Source organism: Melanaphis sacchari, unplaced genomic scaffold (genome assembly GCF_002803265.2).
Source record: "Melanaphis sacchari strain LSU unplaced genomic scaffold, SCAv2.0 Contig54_pilon_pilon, whole genome shotgun sequence".
In the NCBI taxonomy this organism is placed as follows: domain Eukaryota; kingdom Metazoa; phylum Arthropoda; class Insecta; order Hemiptera; family Aphididae; genus Melanaphis; species Melanaphis sacchari.
In genome coordinates, this window is record NW_020271380.1 from 2,436,018 (window position 1) to 2,452,616 (window position 16,599).

The window sequence follows — 16,599 nt, forward strand, 5'->3', positions numbered from 1 at the left end:
GGGGGGGGGGGCGAGGACGGCGGCGCGTGGTGGCGCGGAGGAACGGATCCGTGCGCCGACGGCGGGGGGGGGGGTTTATCCCGTGTCCGTGACTTGACGTCGTCGTGCCGCTTTAGGTCCACCGCCGCCGCTGCCGCGCGCGCCGACACGTTCAAACACTACCCACTCACGCTCGTCGTACATAACACACACACAAACACACGCGCGCGCCGCGACTGTGACCGTACACACACCGAAAGCCTGGCGCGCGCACGACTCTCGTATTACTATTATTACTATTACTATTACTATTATTATTGTTATTATTATTATTATTATTATTATTATTATTATTATTATTGCTGTACATCATACCGTGTACGGACAGCAATCGAAACCGTATGAGATTGAACAATATATATATATATATATATATATATATATATATATATATATATACATATATTTTATACTAAGGAACTGGAGCGTTTCTAGGATTATATTTAGAGTGAGTGAGAGCGATAAAAATATATATGTATAAAAAATGTTTACAATTAAATCCTAAATTTTCAAACTTTTAATTATAATATTACCTATATTATATACATCACAATATGTGATATACGTAAAAACAATTTGGGGTTAAAATAAAAATCAAAAGATCAATATTATCACGAATCGTGATATTTTAGTAAATCGTCAAAATGATTAATCCATTTCATAGATAAACCCATAAGGTGTTATTATTATTCATATTATACATATTATTTGTTATACTTACTATATGAAAAGTTAGTATACCTTCCGCATAGGTATCTATTATAAACAATCGACAATAATGTATAAAAATAATCATTTTTTTGCTTTCATCTATGTTTATGTATAGATCGATTAGATCGTACAAACCCAACATTACATGTAGACAAGATAAGATAAGGTTTAAACTTTAAGTTATCTGACAAAGAAAAAAATAGGTATGTTAAAAGTACTACGAATGACGTAAAGCAATGATATTGAAAAAAATAAAAATTGAATTGAAAATCTTAGTATAGATAATAATTTTATTATAATAGAAACTATAGAGAGATATAATTTATACATATATTGATATATATATATATATATAAATTATTAATATTACGTTTTAATATGTAAAGGAGGACTACCCTTGGGATCCCAGTGGAGTTGGTGCGAAGTGAGCCGGGAGCAAAGCATCCTAGTATATAAATAAAATAAAAGTAAGAATATATATCGTAATCAACATTTTATCATAAAAATCGAATAATTTATTTTTTCAAAACTGAACGTTTGATATATAATGTTCGTCTCCCCTTTTCAAAAAAAAAAAAAAAAAAATAATAAAAATATTATTGCAAAAACGGTGTCTTACCGTTTAAGGAATTGAATGGACACATTATATGGTTTGGTTTTTTTCACCTTCTCATCATACAGACAAAGGTGTAACACGTAGTCCTAAAGTTTTTCTACAATGTTGAACGCGTGAAAAAGGTATACGAAACGTGCAACGTGTGCGGGTGGGTACAAGAAAGATAGACGGTGGCCTCTTTTATAGTAGCGCCACCAAGGGTTCTTATCAAGCTGCCGCTGCCGCCTTTACTAACAAGCAGACCTCCGCTACTGCACGGTCATCCAGTGGTCAGCAAATCGTGCGTGTCGAGGTTGCTACTATGAGATTCATTGTAAAAGCCTAGTACACAAATACATGCCCGCACACAAACTATAATGATTGACTGTGAATGAACAGTAACATAAAAAAGCAATTGGTTTTTTTTTTAGTGAGCGGGTATATGGTATATTTTTGCATGCTATAGTTGCCCGTTGCCCCTTAAAAATATACATTTATACTGTAGCGGGCAAAATATATCATACTTTTTTGCCCCAAATGGTATACATAGTTATAAAATTTTCATTAAAATGTTTATATTTTATATTTATATTTGAAAAATTAAACTCAATGTTTTACTTATTTTAACACGGACAGCTGAAATTAACTTATTACATTTTCAATAATTTTAGAACCCTACAACACTTCAGGCACTTCTATTTAATATTTACGTGTATATATGAATTTATGATTTCTTAGTAAATTATTTGAAGGTGAGAAGAATCATCTCTTCACTACTATAGTTTTGGACAAAAATTTAAAAATATTTGTTACATTTTGCCCTTACCCTCCCAGCCAGAAAAAAGTTACTTTAAATTACGCCACTAGTCATTATCGTGTATTTTATATTGTCACCATATTATAGTGTATATATACTAAGAGGAAATGTGTATGGTGCATATATATGCAACAAAATCGAGATAGATTGCGCACGCCTACCTCCTAAACCTACACACCACATACGGCTTTATAATATTATGATAGTTGACGCATTCACTGATGCGTGAAGCTTACGCGATGTTTTAAAGTTCATTTCATCAGTGTATTTTTTTTTTTTATACTCGTTCCGAGTTTTTTTTGATCAGTGTGTAACCTGTATCTTACCAGACTTGGAAAATATGTTTCATTGACTGCAAAGGTCTGAAAAACACCAATCTAAATCCAATTCAAGCGCCCATGTAATATAATATTATTATACTGTAATAGTCAATAGACTATGTAATTTCGCACACACAACTGTTACAAGATTTTAACTATCAAACACCATTAATAAAAATTAACGTTAGAATAATAATTCACCCACATAACATAACCTAAAGTATAATCGCCATACTGCCATTATAGTGGAGATAATTATATCAGAAATTCAAAGCCCACATATGGCCACATCTTACGAGTACATCACTAACAAAATCGCAACACCCTAATTCTTGTATACTGTTATTATACTCTCATTACAACTTACAAAATACATTACTATATCCTATATAATAATACATTAATGCGGGTAATAAAATGCCATCCAATTCTACATACTATACTTCTATTATATTTCAATCAACATAATATTTTAATATTTAAAGTAAATAATAACTAATAGCTATATATTTCCATACAAAAAGTTGTTACATTTTATATGAAAATATCATATTAATAAATTATCAAATTCACAAGTAATCAAAATGTCCATTGTATTTTTTAAATAAAACATTAATATTGTGCAATATTATATATGTGTTGATTATTCTGAATTTGTTATGTCTGTGTAAATCCGTGATCAGAATTTTGTCAAAAATAGGGTGGGGCACATATAAAAGGTTATTAATTAAAAAGCTTGTTATATTATCATTGCTACTGTTTAACTAGATTTATACTGCACTTCTACGGTAGATTCATTGATTGCTAACTCGTGGTGTTAAAAATGGATTTGAAAAACTAATAGTTAGTTTGTTGTTAAGAAATGATTAAAATAATCATCAATTCATAATAGACAAAATATACACTCTTCACTCCTAGTATAAAACTAGGTTACTTACAATTTTAAGTCTCAAATTTCAATACAATTTCAGACTATACGTGGTAAAAGAGTTAATGACTATTTGCACTTGTTAATAATATAATAATATCTATCAGCTAACTCGATATAATATTTATGTACGTAATACGTGGTATTGACAATTTCTCAAGGTAGGTACTAATTACGACATATAATTTTACATTTTCTGGACCTAAGAACAAAATGACTTACACAAAAAAGTAAAACAAAATCTGTACAATGTTAAAGTGTTGTATCGTTGTATGTTTTAAACTAGTTAAACAATAAGATTTAATTATTAGTTATTGATATTATATAGTATGCAACATATGTGTGTCTAGATATAGTACTATAAGACATGTGTGAAATGAATCCATTGGTGAAACCAGAAGTTATGTTCATGAAGACCGTGGATTATGCAGCAGAATCTTAACCAGACTATGCTCGTGGAAGCTTTCCACCACACCCATTTCATGATAGCATTTACATGAATAACTTTTAGCTTAAATTATTGAATAGAAAAATAAGTCCGGTATTACTCGTTAAAATTAAAATATGAAAAGCTCTAAACACTTAAATTTGAGCTTAATTAACAAAGTAGGAAATGCATTATTTTTATTTTTGATAACTAGGACTATGATTTTTTTTTTTAAGTGCAGTTAACTTAGCGGCCTTCTTAAATTCTAATTTAAAGCAGACCTCTTATCTGATCTGCATACGCGCTGCACACCCCCGAGGCTCCGTACGTGATCGAATCATATTATTATTGATATACAAGCATAGAAAAAACACGGTAGTGGAAGTGGGCATTAAATCATTATTATAATATTATTACGCGTATAATACGTAGGTACCTCCTATTATATATATATATATATATATATTACGTGCATAATAATATGAAACCGAGCGGCACGTTTAGCAACCAATGTTTGTCTAGATGGTCACGGACGAGCGCGTCCTTGCGGAGGGCGGAGGCGGGAATCGGCGGCGGTGGCGGCACCCGACACTGGCTGGCGGCGCGCGGACGGACGGACGCAAGTGCTGTGTGTAGTAGTGCCCGCCGACCCGCACCACACCTCCGGCCTGCACGCTCCGAGTCCCGATTTAGTATAGAAGGTCCGGTAGACACGCAGACAACAACAAACAACGCCGACACCGCACGGCGTACACACACACACACACACACACACAGGCGCGCACGCGCGCGGGCGGGCGAGCCAACACCCGCGCGCCGATGTTTCCCGCCACCGCGTCGTCCATCTACCGCCGCGTTTACACGCACACGCACACGCACACACACACACACACACACACACACACGAGCGCGCCGCACACGCACGTTCGTTATATAAACCCTTCGCCTGCTGATATCGCTGCTGCAATTATTATTACCGGCAGCACGGACGACCAGATATCACATACACACGCGCGCGCCGACGGACGGGGAGGGGAACGAAAATGTTCACACGCGTAGGCACACATAAAAGGCGGTGGCGCGCGCGCGCACGTTAACTCGACCGGCTAGCCGCCGGGATCGGTTTTAGTATTATAACCGCCGCCGCACCGGACCGCCCCGTCAGCTCGGCATGCCATCCAACTGTGTTTCCTAGCCGCCGCCGCCGACAACGACGACGACACCCGGACCGCCGGTGTTGTCGGCGGGATGGATTTGGGGGGGGGAGGAGCAGAGACTCGTCTGCCCGGTTTTGCGTCGGCCCGATTGCGCTCGAAAGTCGGCTCACTCTTATTGCTCCCCCTGCATCTTATATTATGAGATGGTCGTGGACATTTTGATAATCGGTTTTATTTCGTATGACCGACCGTTGCCGCTAATCGTTGAGGTCGTCGAAAAAACGATTTTCTTTTTTCATTTACTACTCGAAAAGTCCGTCGTCATGAGGTAGGGGAGATTAAATTTAACGGTACAAACGAACATTTCTTTCGATTAAAGTCAAAAAATCTCCTAGAATAAATCGATATCGGTTCTGCATCAATACGTTCAATATGCCTGCATCGTTTAACAAAACGATACCGTCGATACCTACCTTTTTTTTTTTATATATATAAATAATAGTATACAAGAGTATTAAATTTGCTATTCAGAGTGTACTACTGTTTTTACTCGTTTTTAGTCTTAATTACTAAACTACCCAAGAAAGAAATAAGGTCCATCCAACGGCCAATAGGTGCAGCAATACATATAAATGTTTTTAAAATAGATGAAAATCAATTACTTTTTGTTCTAAACTGATAATCAAAAGTTAGGTTAAAATAAAAGTATTATGTTTATGTTAAATTAAATAAAGACTAACGATTGTGAGTTAGGCTAAGTACTCAAGTTCGCAAATACTTAAATTATAACATATAATTATTTGTCGATTTAATTGGTTTATAATGTTACTTAACCTATGTTTATTATAGGAATATATATAATATTGTTGTATAAAATGTATCTCCTAAGTTTTAAATTGTTTAATATATTCTATGGTCAATTTTTAATAATTATACATAAGGAACAATAATATAACATAAATAATATATTAATAATAAGTATATCGTGCTTGAGATACTTAACTTATAGTAACTACTTTGAACGTTGATTTATTATGTAGATTCATAAAAGTATATCACAACTTGTATTTAAATTAAATTCAAACCAGTCAAAGCAAATATCAAAAATATTGTATCAAAATAATATTTAAAAAGTATTTTTTTTTTATTCTATTCAGGAATAAGATATCAAGGTGTATAGTAAAAAAATAATTATTTTTTTATTAACATTCTGACTAGTCATTATTTACCTTAAAGTATTACATAATATTTCAATTTGTTTGACAAATAATTATTCCTATTGTGTCTTTATTTTTTAAGTGTACATACAAAGAATATGTTTCATATTAGGCAAAAATATTTAATATGTTTAAAGTATTGAATTTTAACCTTTGAAAGTGTTGCGAAAAAAGGCTCGCTTACACACATTGCATAATGTGATACACTAGAAGGTAAAACATCGATAGGGTGTTCAGTGCTTATATTATGGTCTTTACCATAAAAGACATGAAGTAGGTTGTCCCAAACATAGATTGGTGAGTCCTAGCATTTAGCAATAGATAAAGATAGCATGGTAATGTTTGTCAGTATAGTCTTAAAGACCGATAACTACTAAAGAAAGATGAAAAGGAAATTTGTTTTTTACTTTTTACATTTGTAATTAATGATTTTTATAAAATTTTACTGCATTAAAATTTATATTACAGCTTGATTATTATTTATTACAAATATTGGTACTAAATTTTTAATAAGAAAAATATTAAAGATAGCCGACAATTCGTTTTTAAAAGATCCACTTAGAAAATAAGAAGTAAAATATTATCATTATATCATGTAGTTAATAATAATCAAAGTTAAAGATTACAGAATATTAGCCCTCTCCAATAATTCTTTCCCTCCAAAAATAATAATATCATGTTTACTGAGTTTAATTTTTGTATAGTTTTGGATTACTTTTTAAGTCAATATAATTTTGATTGATAGTTAAAATTTAAACTAATTATTTGTAATCGAACTGTATACTATTTAGGAAAAATATTTATGTACGCACAACGTACTATATCAATAATGGTTACATAAAATATTAAAATGATGTAATACTTTGTTTAGTATTAATCATATATTCAAATTATAAGATTAAATTACTAATTAATTACTATACCTAGTTTTTAGATCATCATTATAGTTCTCATATCGTTTTATTAAAAAAAAAAAAAATTGTTCAATAACTCAAAAATTAAATTCATCTAAATTTCGATTTACCTATATGCAACAAAATGATCAAAAACATAATCCGCTTAAAAATGTACACTAAAGACTAAACATATATGACGGTTCCGATTTGAAAAAATAAACTTATATCACTATAAAATACTCCTTAAATTGCATAAAAAAATGTAAGTATATTATAATATAATATGGTATTTTATGATTATAGTTAGGAGGTTAAATGCTTATAAGTTATAAATATTATAAAATTTTAAAATTTTTGTACCTGCATAGTTAAATTGAATATGATGGTGATAGCATCCTTGGAGAAAGATTCATATGTACATAATATATATTATTTCTATCAAAGTTTTTGGGCGTTTAATAAAGAATACATTATTAAATCTTACAGCATACATTTACCATGGTTCAAAATATCTTTTTCAATTTAACAGTTGATTCAATTATCGCATCAAACAATGATAATCCTTTTAAAATATTATTAAATCTAAACTTTCATATTATATTTTTGCCAACTAGACAGCAGCTTTAATAATATATTCACAAAAATCCAAGCACACGTTTTCTTTATAAACAACAATTTAAAATAGTATAATCATACAGTATATAATAAGTCTTGCACGTGTAATGCGTGTATCCGTGTATCGACTGTATTATACACATATATATAACGACACCTATAAAATATATTATACTACCCCGGAGAGTTAAAAATTTATTTTATTTTCCAGTATAGATAAAGTTGTTGAATAAAAAGTTTGTTATATTAAATTTATAAATTATAATCAATAAACTTATAAATGCATATTATCAAAATAGTTGGTAATATTATAACTAGGTATAGCTAGTATTCGCTGTATTATTTTAGTTCATAAGTGTTATTACTATAGGTTAAATATCCATTACTTATTGAATGAATCTTATTTAAAAATATAGTTTTTTTACATGCCCAAAAATGAATAATTTTCATCTATCTGTTTAATATACTCATATGTATACTAAATTGTAGGATCGTTTTTACTATATTTTGTATAAAACTATAAAACAATAAATAATTAATATCTATAATACCCATTTATACAATATGTATATGAATTTATGCTATTATATTATTAAAAAAATATTGGATTACTCTGAATAGGCATCCTTATAAACTGTACTTAAGCCTTAAAACTGTGTACCTACATGATAATCGTAAATTATTATCAAGAAATATAAATAAATAGGTATATAGATTATAATTTATAACGATCTGTATATGTATATATATAAAAAAAAAAAATAATAATATAATATTACCCTTTTACCATCCTTTTGATTAGACGACTGTGAAAATATCAAGGATGAGCTGGTGACGATGGGTTCCCTCTTGCTAAAGGGATGCACAGTGGCCGTGACGGGCGACGGTGTTGCCGTAGAAGACGCGTTATTGTTGTTGTCGTGGATTCCTGCGGAAGACGTCTCGGACGCGACTGGTATTACGACGGGCAAAGAGTCCGGTTCACATTTTCCTGTCATCATAAACACGCGCGCGCTTTATAATAACGAAGTGGGACGACGTCACATGATGTTGCAAGCGCATCTGACGTGTGACTACTGCTGTGGCCTGGCGGTGCCGCGGCGGTTCCCGACGGTAATGAGAGAAGCGAGAACTCGACGCCGCCGGCGGCGGCACGGGTGACCCGACCGCAGTGTCGACACCTCTCTCCCCCTGTCGTGGTTCAACCCCCACGTCGCCGTCCCGTCCGTCCGCACACGATTCTTCCCGCCACCGCGTCTCCACCAAGACCAACGACTGTCCCACCACAGCACGCACCCGCCCCCGCCGAACTACTCTTTTGCCGCGTGAACGGTGTAATAGCCGTGACGCCACCGACGACCCGCGCGCGCTTTGGGCGCCAACGGCACGCCCACCACCCTCGCGGTGATATTAAATTATACGAGAATCCCCTCGTTTTTCCTACCCCTTCACTACACCCCCTAACCTATCCATACGATATGCCTGCGCGAAATATGACAAAAAAAAAAAAAAAAAAAAAAATGTATATGTATATGTATATATCTCGGAGGGATTTATATTTTATATACGTTATACACCATTGTGAAACTGTGAACTAAGATTTTTGAAAATGATACTTATACATTATATGAAAGCGCATATCCGAATGCAAGCCGACTATAATATTATGTATTAAATAATAATACAATACTATGTTTGTAATTATTCACGTTAAATAAATAAATATAATCCGTGTGATAAATAGGTACTCTACAACAATTTTCCAATTTCTCAATACGGCATACGTCTAATCCCGTATTATGTGCTTATACATCCTATACATATGTTATATATGCAATAGTAAGTTATATATTGGTACAAAATATCTCCAATAGTTCGTGTTAATAATGAGCGATATCCTCGAAAAAAGCGATAAACAAACGTCAACATTTGATTTTAGTTCAAAGTGTAAGCATAATAATTATTTTAAATAAACAAAACTGAATTATTAAAATTGAATACAGCCTACGAAAACATATAGTAGGTATTAGAATATATATCACAGTAAATTCATATACTAAAATGATTTTGGTTATAACTGTACTGTAATACAAGAACTTTAACAAAAATCTTATGTCGCACAATTCTTCGAAAAAGATTATTTTATAAATTCCAAAGCCTCATTTTCTACTAAATATAGAATTTCAGTATGATATAAACCAAATTTTTAACAAATTTATACAAATTATTGATTATAATTTTTAAGTATTGAAGTTTGATCAGCAGAGTTATATAAGTTAGTAGAGTTATATTGTGTAGTACTGTCATGTCAATTCTATTTATCCACTCTATTCACTCATCTGTACTTTAAAATTTAAATACTATTTGTTCAAAATTCAATTTTTATACGGCAATAAAATTTTCAAAAAAATATTTTGCTAATCACAAATGTATGAAGTCTTTCAAAAATAAAAAGACACTTAAACAATGGTAAACAAAAATTTAATTTTTAGTCGGTCTGTAATTATTTCAAATGTAACTAGAAACTATTTCCAAAAACGTTAATACTTTTCGATGACTGTTTAAAAGAACTATCAGGTACAAATACATGTATTTCAAATATATTTTGTGATTTTAATGTAATATAAAAATACATACAAAAGGTATAACTATTGATAATTTTATTATTTGTGTAGTATTATATAAACAAATACTTAAACATTTTGTGAGAAAATCGAAAGATAAAAATTTTACACAATATGTTAAACCAAAGGCAAGTTTAAATTTAGAAGTTTGTTAACTTATGAAATAAGCTAATTTTTTTACACTCTAAAAATCCTAAAAATGTTGAAGTAGGGTTATTAAGAAAAATTTAATCAATACGAGTAAAAAAGCATGTTATACGTGTAACTGTGTAAAACCAAATTTAATACATTATTCACTTGTTACCTACCTATGATTGTAGAACAATGAACATTTAGATAAGATTAGTGGTGTATATTTATAAACTTTTTAAAAGGGTGAAGTTTTATTATAAAGCACTATAATTAATGTATTTAATTTAGTTTTATTCTATTATACGTAGGTATACAAATTCTGAAAATAAAAAAAAAGTATAAAACTTAAATGCTAAATTATTTAAAAGATATTATGCACAATACATTTAAATATGTCTACAAAAAGATTTCAAAAATACCAAATTATAAATGTTATAATAAATATAGATATAATATACTGATACTTAATATTATATAGTTAGAACTAGTTAATATTAATTTCATTCTTTGAAATATTGAGCTCTATCACTAACATTTTTAAATTAATCATATTTTATGTTCGGTACCTACCCATAAGTTATAATCTTCATATTATATTAAGCTCTACCCTTTTAGATTAATCATTATGCATAGATACTTCCTATATAAAAATATAATATATGACATATTTTCGTATTTTATGAAATTTAAATATGATACGATTTGAACATCACCTATAAAATTATTGAATAATTGCTTAATTGAGTCAAAAACATGGAACATTATTTCAAATATTTAGGAATTTTAATCAGTTTTAAAGGAGATGGGAAAGGTTAGGTTAGGTATCAATACTATCAATTAATGAAAAAATCGAGAAAATTGATTTATATATTAAGAAACCTGAACATGGTTCAAGAACATACTGAATTATATATCAAGTGTATCTTACATTGGTAGAATCACTAATCTCTTATAGTATAATAGGCTGATGATGCGTTCAATAATGCTGTATCTCGAAGTTAAAATAAGTTTACCAAAATCAAATTCTTAATACTCTGCTATAGTGCTATATAAAGAACAAATGTATTCAACAGAAACTTTATAAAAAAAAACTTAACATGTTACCTATTAAAAATATATATTTGAACGTTAAAAAAATGCTATTTATTTTAAATATAAATATTTACACCAACATATTGCATGGAAAAAAATATAAGATACGCAAATAATAAAAGTTTCCTTATTAAAATATCTAAATAAAAAGCTAGTAGAGACATTTCGAAATAAATAGCGCAAAAATCTTATACATTTTAATAAACCTATGTAATAAACACATTTTGCAATGTCTATTTAATTCTCCTGACGAATTAATTTTATAGTAATCATACACTAAATAACAAATCAAACATAATATTGCAATCATTTACTGAAAACTAAAGTCAAATATTTTTTCATTATTATTATATAGTTAATCTATTTTAGCACTTTGTACACAATTCTAACATTTAATTATGTAAGTATCTATATCAAATAGATATATGTCCAATATAATTTAGAACTCCTAAGTCCCCAACACGAGACTTCTCAATGGGGCCCAGTATTATTCGTATGCGTATATTATGAAATAAAATAAAATAAATATACAGGTATAACATTTTAAATCATTAATTGTTCTTAAAATATAATCTCGTATTATTACATCAGACGATTATTGGGCAGGTACCTATCAAAACGGAATCGTAGTATATATATATACATAATACATGCACGTGTACAGAGTTATTTTGGAAAATGCACGGGTTGACAATATTTTGACAGCTGAATAAGAGTAAAGGAAATACACGTTTACCTATTCATATATTATGTATACAGAGATTTTTTTTTCCCCTTAAAAAATAACAGAAAACAATTAAAACCCCGTACGTATACACACATATATAATATTATATAATATGTATAGACCGTTTCGTTGTAAATCAGATACGCTGTGCGCGACAGACCGTGTCAGCGTTTTCCACCGACAACGGATGCGCGGGGGCCCCGGCGGCGTGTGTAATGAGTGCACGCGCCTCGGCACAAAGCTTACGAACGACCACCGCCGCTGCCGATGCCAGTCGGCCGCCACTGCCATCACCACGCCACACCGCAAAGCGCTGTGCGGCGCGTTCCGAGGATTTTATGGCGTGCACTGTAATTACACTATATGGGTATATAGAACCGATGGCGGCAGAGGCCCGGTCACAGGTGTCGGACAACGACTATAACTTCTTATTCTTATTCTACTTCTCCGTCTTTTTCTTCTTCTCCTTCTTTATCTCCCAATTCCTCTGTAAAACTCCCCCTGCCACACGGCGCACCATAATATCTCTTTCTCACATTTCCTCCTCTCATACCTCTTCCTCCTATGACCACGGTACAACCAGCCCGACACGCACCCGTCGGGCTCAACGCGTAACGGATCCCATAACCGGTCGTAAATGATAATGACATATATTATGTTCTGGTAGATATCGTGTATTGGTGTAAAAAAAAAAAAAAATTCCAAACATAATGGATATTACACACTAGATAATAGTAATAATAATAATAACATAAGTGTATATTATTTGTACCTCTTGGTATCATAAGTTGGTTTGATTTTGCGAAAATTAAATTCCATAAATTATACCCAGTACGGAGACACTCTAGGCCTCCTAGCATATAATAGAAATTTTGTTTGATATTACAATAAAGTTGGTATTTATAAATTATATACAACCCGCAAAAATTTAATTTTATAAGCCGTAGAAATATTTAAAACACATCCATAAGTATTCTTTTTTACACCTGTAGTTATTATTTTCAACGAATAAAAACATTATAATGTAATATATAATCATTATTACCTATGCATGTTATTTATTTTTGTGAATTTCGGTGTATTACAGAATATTTATCTAAAATGATTTTAATACTGTAGATATTTTTGAGGTTACAAGTGTGATCCTCAACTTAACGCCAGAGACATCACTACATCTTATATGTATTTAATAATATACTATTGTTGTTCAATAACCTTTCATAATCAGTCATTAATTACAACATGTTATACAGAGATCAAATTGAATTTCGTTCATTTGTCACACCAATGATAATACCTATATACGGTATAGTATAGTATTGTGAGGTGAAGAATTTCTTTTGCAGGTTGCAAATATTTTATAAATCCAAGTAGATGACATAGACAATAATCTCCTAAAACTAGAAGAAAAAATTATCTACGTGAACAGAGAAACTTTATTATACCTATCTAGTTATTTTATGTATTTTTATATTTTTATTATTCTCCTTTTTTCACACATATAATATTATATATAATATATATATATATACGGGCACACACATTTTTCTTTCTCTCTCCTTCTCTTTATATATATATATATTTTTTTTTTTTGATCCTACGGGCATTAAGCCTACTGCGGTCCAACTTCCGGTGACTGGAGAAACGGGCGCAGAGGGGAGAGAGGGTTACGGGTCTCTAGGGCTTATCCGGAACGGGCGTGACGGGTTTAATAAATGGTTGAAGAGGCACCTCGGTTCGAAGCGAACGCGGCAGTGACGGCGATAGCGTGTAGAGTCCGACGTGGTGATGAGGCAGGGGCGGGTGCGGGGTATCGAACCGCAGCGGTAGTCGCGTGCCATAAACCTCCCGCCAGCAATCATCTACGGGCAACTACCACCGGGTAGAGTTAACACATACATTACACAACACGGCCGTTCCAAAATAATGCTATGACGTATGCCCGTCATAGCATTATTATTTTTATACTACCAAATCTATCATTATAAGGTTAAGATGAGATCTAAATTCCATTGTTTAGTCTTATATGTTTCGTTTTTAAATCAAAAATATTTCTTCTTTTTGCCAAAAATAGATTTAAAAAAATAAAAACAATTATGTTACTTGATCATTTGAGTAGCAAGAAAATCGTGTTTTATAATTATTTTTCGATATTTTTTATGCTTTTTAAATTTCACATTCCAATTTTGATTTATTATACATAAACGTAGATACCTATAAATGGATTATAAACTCTGCCTATATTGCAAAAAAACTAACACAGATCAAACTTTTTACTAATTTATAAAAAACATTTACACAGTCAGTCGAAATAATTTGCTACGTCTATTTTTAAGAATTTTTAGACAATATGAATTTATCTTTTGCATATAATATATTATTTATGTGGCATACACATTACACAGATATCGAAACTCCATAAGATTTGATCAAGTGTAATTAGTAACTACCTAATATAACTGTAAATATTATAAGGTATGTCTGATATTTTATTAAATTTTTTTTTTAAATTTATTAAATTATTCAGTGAGTAAGAAAAAAAACAACAAAATATAATTAGTAAAATAATTCTAGTCTTACCTAATTTTTTTTTTTTTTTTTGGTTTTTCCAGCAGATTATTTTGAAATTATCTTAGAAATACTTTTGATCTTCAAAAGTTGAAGGATTGACAGAGCATTAATGGTAAAATTTTAAAACTTGTTATTGCAATAAGTATAAAAATATTTTTATAAGAATTCTTGAGAACATTAATCTTAAATTTTTAAAATGTTATAATGGAACATTATAAATAAGTATTTCTACTTATTGTGCATTTAGGAAATTTACTCATGAAAAATTATTAATTGTTTTTCTAAATTTATAAAAGTGCACGAATATATTAGAAGACTTTATAAATATCAAAAAGTTTTATTATTTTAAATTTATGAATATTTGTTTAGTTAAATAATCAATTTTTTTAAATAATATGTAAAATATATATATTATTATATTTATATAGTTGTAATTATAAATTTTTATTATATTTAAATAGCAAATCAATAAAATAGCAACATTTAAAATAATGAAAAATATTATTTGATTATATAAAATATACAAAAACATTACGCAAATAAAATTTAATTTTATAAGAGAAGAATTTTTATACTGGTTTTCCAATGATGGTTTTTTGTGTATCTGGAGTAACCCTTAGAAACAGTGTTTTAATCTTAAATTTTGAGGGTGGTTTTAAGTAGAAAAGTGAATCTACTTATTTCTTTAGGACTTATTGTGTGTTTCTAAGAATTAAAAGTATTTCTCAATTCATTTTAAAATAATAAGCAGAAAAACTCAATAAAATAGGTAAGAACAGGAATTTTTACGAAAAATTAAAATTTTACCAATTATATATATATATATTGTTGTTTTGTAAAACTAAATAACTGTAGAGTCTTCAATTTCTTATATTTACAAAAGAAGTTTTTAGATATAATATAATTTTAAAAATAATTTAACACTTTTTATTTATTATTTAGACATTTGATAAATACTATGTTTTTTAAGGATGTGTAATGTTACAGTAAATAAAAAGCTTAGTACCTAATACTTAAGTTTATTAAATTTATTATGCAATTAAAAAATATCAATCAATTCAAATATTTTTTTTATTTTTTTTATAGTTATATGATGATATATTAATATATTATATGAATTGGATATTCAAACGAAAAATAACGGTTTCAGTTATTTTACTTTTATTCAAAAAATAATATTCGCAATAAGTTGAAATTTTTCGACATCGTGTAAAATATTTTTTACTTTACACTGTATAATTTTTAAAATATTCAGGATAATTTTAAACTATTTACATCAATATCACGAACCTATGAACCTCCCTTCGATACGTCGGTATTGATTTATAACTCATAACTTTATAAGTTATATAAGAATTAAGAAGAATTGATGTTATAGCTTTAATGTTTGGCTGAGGCAAGAAGTTTACCTATTATCAAACTTAACACTAAGAACATAATCAGTGTTCAATTTCGGTTATTTACATGTAAATTTTTAAACTATAGGTAAGCGTATAATAAATAGCAATTTAATAATGCTCATAAATATTGCTAAATATTATAATATCGAAAAAATCTTATGTATATAAATACAAATAATCAAGACCATTGAGTTTAACGATAAATTATAATTTATACTCTCGAACATTTAAGTTAACACAAGATTGACTTTGATAAATGCAAATTTTCTATTTTGTGCATTCGTACAAGATAACACGTGCGGGTTTGACGTCCTTTTAATTTAATGCTCCT

At 30.2% G+C, this 16,599-nt stretch overlaps 1 protein-coding gene across 1 annotated transcript in view; it reads right to left on the minus strand.

Moving 5' to 3' along the window:
* LOC112599735 (transcription factor HES-1-like) overlaps positions 1–8,845 on the minus strand; it is a 19,357-nt gene extending 10,512 nt beyond the window's left edge. The window contains exon 1 of the mRNA XM_025346784.1: positions 8,502–8,845. Coding sequence (XP_025202569.1) covers positions 8,502–8,723 — 222 coding nt within the window. The 5' untranslated portion in view covers positions 8,724–8,845. The remainder of the gene's footprint in view (positions 1–8,501) is intronic.
* Positions 8,846–16,599: the final 7,754 nt, after the last annotated feature.